The sequence below is a fragment of the Triticum aestivum genome, chromosome 6D (assembly GCF_018294505.1).
Source record: "Triticum aestivum cultivar Chinese Spring chromosome 6D, IWGSC CS RefSeq v2.1, whole genome shotgun sequence".
Taxonomy (NCBI): domain Eukaryota; kingdom Viridiplantae; phylum Streptophyta; class Magnoliopsida; order Poales; family Poaceae; genus Triticum; species Triticum aestivum.
This window is the reverse complement of record NC_057811.1, coordinates 481,658,896-481,664,914: the sequence shown is the minus strand read 5'-3', so window position 1 is coordinate 481,664,914 and position 6,019 is coordinate 481,658,896. Positions and strand designations below refer to the sequence as shown.

The 6,019-nt window shown below is 41.5% G+C and overlaps 1 protein-coding gene across 1 annotated transcript; it reads left to right on the top strand.

Annotated features, from left to right (window-relative positions):
- The first annotated feature begins 4,371 nt into the window (after positions 1-4,371).
- On the top strand, positions 4,372-4,767 carry LOC123144812 (putative ripening-related protein 6). Its single transcript, XM_044564050.1, has one exon. The coding sequence runs from the start codon at positions 4,372-4,374 to the stop codon at positions 4,765-4,767; it is 396 nt and encodes a 131-aa protein (XP_044419985.1).
- The last annotated feature ends 1,252 nt before the right edge of the window (positions 4,768-6,019 follow it).

The following is a 6,019-nucleotide window of genomic DNA, read 5'->3' as shown; positions in this document are numbered from 1 at the left end:
CTCCTTCACCTTCTGGTCCTCCGACGAAGCTTCTAGTGCCTCTTTTGTTCAGAAAAAATCATCAAAAAGTCTCGTTGCATCTGGAGAACTTTTATTTCTGCACAAAAAACAACACCATGGTAGTTCTGCTGAAAACAACGTTACTCCGGGTTAGTTCCATCCAAATCATACCAAAACCATATAAAATTGTCGTAAGCATGGCATGAATACTTCATAAATTATAGATATGTTGGAGACGTATCAAAGCCCTCCGTGATCAACCCCCTCCAACAGAGTACTCGAGAAGGCCTCCAGATGGGATCGCAGAAGAACAGAGACTTGCGGCGGTGGAGAAAGTGTTTCAGGTGGATCTCTGATGTATTGGGAATATTTGAGAATTTATTGAGACGGAATTAGGTCAAGGGGTGTCACGATGGCCCCACAAGCCTCGTGGGTGCCGCCTGGGGCGCACCTCCCGAGCTTGTCGCTCCCTCATGACTTCTCAGGTCTTCTCCTGAAGCTTCTAGGGTCTCTCTGGGTCTAGAAAACATCATCAAAATGTTTTGTAGCGTTTGGACTCCGTTTGGTACTGATTTTCTGAAAAGCTAAATACTAGCAAAAAACAGCAACTGGCACTTGACACAAGGTTAGTAGGTTAGTCCCCAAAAATGATACATAATTACATATAAAACATCCAAGATTGGTACTATAACAACATCGAACAATCGAAAATTATAGATACGCTGGAGACGTATCAGGAACTATGCTTCACAGCTGGACAGAACAGATTATTATAATCAATACCTGGTATCTGATTGAAGCCCTTAGCCAGTAACCTTGCCTTAAACCTCGCAAACTCACTAGGAGACAAACCCTTCTTTCTTTTGAAGATCCATATTCAGTGAATGGTCTTCTTTTGTTTAGGTAAGCGCACAACATCTCATGTGCCATTTTTCTCAAGTGACTCTATCTCTTCCTGCATAGCAGTAGTCCACTTCTCACAGTCACGGAAAAAACTACTTCAGTGTATGTGGATGGCTCACGCATGGATGTTCTCAACCTATTCTGCACAACTGAAAGCATAATGAACAATGTCACACTCTTCAATTAGTATTTAGTTTTCTTAATGACTCTCTTTCTCCTGCCATCCGCACGAGACAGAATTTGTAGCTGCAAAAAAGGGGGTGAGTACTGCACATCATCATCATCATCATCATCATGAACCTCTGTATTTGGAGCATCATCTACATTATCATCAACATGTGCATCTAAAGAAACATCATCATTATCAGCAATTACATTTTCCTCCTCATCAAGGTTCTCCACATGCACAGTAACTCCGTGTGGCTCTACATCAAAAGTATCGGTGGACAAATCATCATGATACATAACAGATTCATTGAAAACAACACTTCTGCTCACAGAAACCTTATTAGTTTCAGGATTCCATAACATGTATCCTTTTACTACTGAAGTGTAACCAACAAACACACATTTAATAGCTCTAGACTCAAGTTTTACATTTTCAACGTGTGCATATCTAGTGCAACTGAAAACTCTCAACTATGAATAATCAGTCGGTGTACAAGACCAGGCCACTGCGAGCTTGCCACTGGGCTATTGCCCAGTTCTCTTCCGCTCTCAATCTCAACTTATAGAAGTACCTTTGTAAATTTGTCTGCAATATGACCGCATGTGTATTCAATAATTTATCAGCCACTCTCTCGCAAAAAAATGATAATGCACTTCAATGTGCTTCGTTCTGGCATGGAACACTAGGTGTCCCTACAAATACATTGCACCAAGATTATCAGACCATACTGTTGTTGATTTAGGATGAACTAGTGTAAAACCCGCGCTTTGTTGCGGGTACTATTCAATGTTTTTAGTAAATTTTAAATGTAGAAAGTTGCATAAATAAATTGAAATGTTAACTTTTAGTAGTTTAGTATTCAGGCCAATCAAGGCAATTTTAATGGTCGAATCTTTTAGAAGTTACAAACAAAATCTTGTAACGTGTAGTTAATCTACAAGTATGCACTTCTTCTCATTCACCAATGGGCATGCCTTCCTATGAAGGGACATTTTTTCACCATGGACGTGTCTTTTCATGAAGAGACAATGTTTTACTAAGATATGACAATTCGTAGTCATGAGCTGCCAAAATGTATTGGACTTGACTGATCCACAATACAATCTAATTAACCACTTTTCTTTTGAATATGATGTGGCTTAACGTGGATGTTGTATTAGTCAGTTTTAGAAAAAAGAGGGATTACCGAAAGCTCGCAATAACAAATACTGAAGCCATATACCTCGGACGTGCAATTGGCTAGAGATTTGTACTCCCTCCGTCCGGTGAAGAGTGTACATCTAGAAATTTTAGGAAAAATTAGGGAGTTAAGTTAAAATGCATTGGAAAGGTGCAAGTCATCATCTCTCTCCTCTTTTATTACCCAACCCCCAATGAGCTAAGTGCATGTAGAAATTAAGAAGACCATGTGTAGATTGCTATTGGTCTTGATTACCGTGTGATGAGAGAGAAGTATTTTTTTCTACTTTAAAATGCATTGGGAAGATAGAAGTACAGTTTTTGTGGACAAATTTTGAAGCTAGATGTACACTCTTCATCGGACGGAGGGAGTACTCAACTAGAATATAGATCTGGACACCTTTGCTTGCTCATGAGTACTCGAGGAAATAATGTTACTTCAAAAGTATTTGCAAAACCGCTTGTTGACCTCCAGTCATCTGGACAACCTTCTCAATCTGCATCAGAGACGGCACTCACCGGACTAGAATATGAACGAATAAGTTTCAATCCCAATGATGATGTGATACCTGAGAATTCTCTTTGCTAGTGTCTAGTGCAAGGTAGTAGGAGAATGCAGAAACTGACAAACTGTTTTAGCAGAGAATGACATATTTAGTCTTGTTAGTATTGCATTTCACTAACTATGCCTCTATACCTAGTGGAATTTACCCCTCCAAGAGCCTCCCCCTAATCCAGTAACATTTTTTATGAAGTTGAAAGATGTGTGGTACCTAGTTTACATTCTTTAGTACCAACACAAGTTAGCAAATCTGTAAAAAATATTCTTGTCATAACATAATTTCCCACAAACTTCACCACAATTCCCAGAAGATAATGTAGCTATCCCAAGCCCTTTAATGCAATATCATCACATTTCGAAGAGTGCATTATCTGGTCTTTTACCAGAGCTAGTCACAATAATATCATCAACATAAATATCTCCTACTTAAAATGGACCGTAAGATTCTGTATTCGCTCGTCCTTTGTCCAATCTTACATATGTTCTCCCTCTCTCTCTCCATTTTGATTTTGATTTTTTTTCTAGTGGCTGTGTGCATCACTTGATGTAAAGGTCAGAGATTATCCTCCTTTCTGAAAAAAATAAAAATAATCTTTGTTTATTCTACCCGCTTTCCTTGAAAAATGCATCAACTGCTGCACCTCTTATTGACTTACCATTGTATCCTTTGGTAAGAAAATAACTGCCAACCAAATAAAATCCTTTTTTACACAATCATGTTAATATGATAAGGTAAATCACGGGCTAAGCTACTATTGATACCTCCATTGCAATACACCAGCCATTATCTTCTCAGTTGTGTCCGGCTCCAGCAAGGGAGGGGCGATGGCGGCGGCATGCCTTCGGCTGGCTTCAGTGCTTGTAATCGTCGCTATGTGGTCTATGCATCTGAATGTAATTTTAATTATTTCTGGTATTCGCTGTACTGCCATGATTGAAAAAATAAATTATCTTCCTAGTGTAAATATCTCTAACCCATTCTTGTTGTAAGAGAATAACGAACTATCTGCCTTTCGAGGACTAAAACCAAGTAATCGCTGTTTCGAGACAAGCTTTTTTAAATCATATATATACAGAGGAGCTTTTTAAAATCATATATAAGCTTTATCTAGCTTAACGACGATTATTATAATTAGTATGAAATTGGGACTTTATTTCTTGCCTGGAGTAATAATCAATATATACTCCCTGCTTATTTTAGTGATTATCCCTGTCCTTTTCTCAATAGTGATTGCATCAGGGAGTATAAATCAATATATCCTCAATCTCTGCAGTAATTCCCTATGGCCTGTTGCCCGTTGGTCCATAAAATCCAAAAACAAGCGTGGTCTTAACAATGCAAGAGTCTGCTAATCCTTACTTTGCCTGTAGGCCTGAACGATGAGTTCCGACGAGTCACCCGAGGGCGGGCGGCATGCACATGTGTAGCTACGTCCCTCGTTTTGTCTGCAGGCTGCAGCACTAGGCTATATAATAAGCTCTGACCTCTGAGAGAATGCACACGGCCAGGGCAAGCCAACTGCAAGCTTGCCCAAGAGGGAACTCTCTCATATTTATCATGGCGAGCACCACCAAGGTTGTGGTGATGTTTGGCATTCTTGTTTTCCTGCAGGTGTCATGCGCTGCAGGGGGTGTCTACAACATCCCAGCGGTGATGTCGGTGAACGGATTCCAGGAAGGAGAGGAGGGCGGGCCGGCGAGGTGCGACGGCCAGTACCACAGCGACGACCTCTTGCTGGTGTCGATGACTTCCAAGTGGTACGGGCCCGGCCTCCGGTGCGGCAAGATGATCAGCATCAAGAGCTCGGGTGGGATCACCGTGCAGGCCATGGTGGTGGACGATTGCGAGAATGGCTGCGGCGACAACGAGATCAGCACATCGGCTGCCGTGTGGAAGGCCATGGGGCTCGACACCAGTATCGGTGAGGTGTCTGTCATCTGGTCGGACGTCTAATTGAAACGGCTATTTGCGCTGGTACTTATACAGAACTAAAGACGAGACTGTTCACAGTAAATCGAGCCATTTACTTTCGACTTCAGACTCTTTCCTCAATGTATCAGCGTAGTTACTACTTACCTGCCTTCACGGCGGAGTAGGCAGCTGAATAAAATAACAAACTACATGCACACATACATGCAGACGTACATGCATAATGTGGCGGATAATCTACTTAGTATATTAAGTGCCAATCGAAGTAAGATTGTTTGTTATGGTATAAGCCAGTGTATGCAAGACTATCGAAGTTTGTAGCCCAGGATGAACATATACTTCAACATCATCCAGTAAGAGTTTGGTCTGTATTTTGCTCCTTATAACTACAAATTCTCCCAAATCCTTTGTTCTCCTTTTCCTTTAAAGCTTAAAATAATGAAAGCAGCCTTCCTACTTCATAAAAAAAAATGAAAATTGTACCAGGAAAAGATTCATGGAGTCATTTAGGTTCAAGTACACCGGTAAATAATATAATCTTAACGAACTCGACGTGAATAAAATAACACTATAACACTTACGAGAAAAGGAGACACACACCGGGAGAGCTCCATCCAAACTTAGTTGGCATAGATATGGACCACAACATGTACACGGGTCCCTGCAAAAAAACACGTACACTGGCTTACATGGGTCACCAAATAGGAATAATTTCTTTAACCGTGTGACCATTCATATACCCGTCGTATGTGACAAAAATTTAGACATCGGCTCGGCTCATTTCCATACCCCGGCGTGGCGTGGCGTGGGCGGTCGTCGGCGGAGGAGGAGCGCGCGTGAATGTCCCTCTTGTTCTCATGCTTATACATGTGGGAAAACAACCTCCTTTATAAATAGATCCAACTCCTACCAAACTAGCAATGTGGGACTAAACTTTAGTTCCACCTCTTGCCTTGCACGAATGGGTTGAGTGGGCCTCTATGATTTATTATGAATTTCTAAAATTGCTATTGGGCTGACTAAAATAGATTAAATTCTAAGCAGCTAGCTTATAAATGCAAGCGGGAGGTCGCTCAATTGTCATGGCGAACGGGCAAAGGTGGCGGCAATCCTATTTATTTTTCTGCAGGTGGTGTGCACCGTTGCCCGACACCATGCTGATCCACCGACGTCTCTCGCCAGCGTCTAAGGAGAGCAGCGCGGGCTAGCGTCATGGTGGCAAATACCACGACGACAGGGAATCTGTCATGTGGTGTCTACAAAACTGTTCACGGGC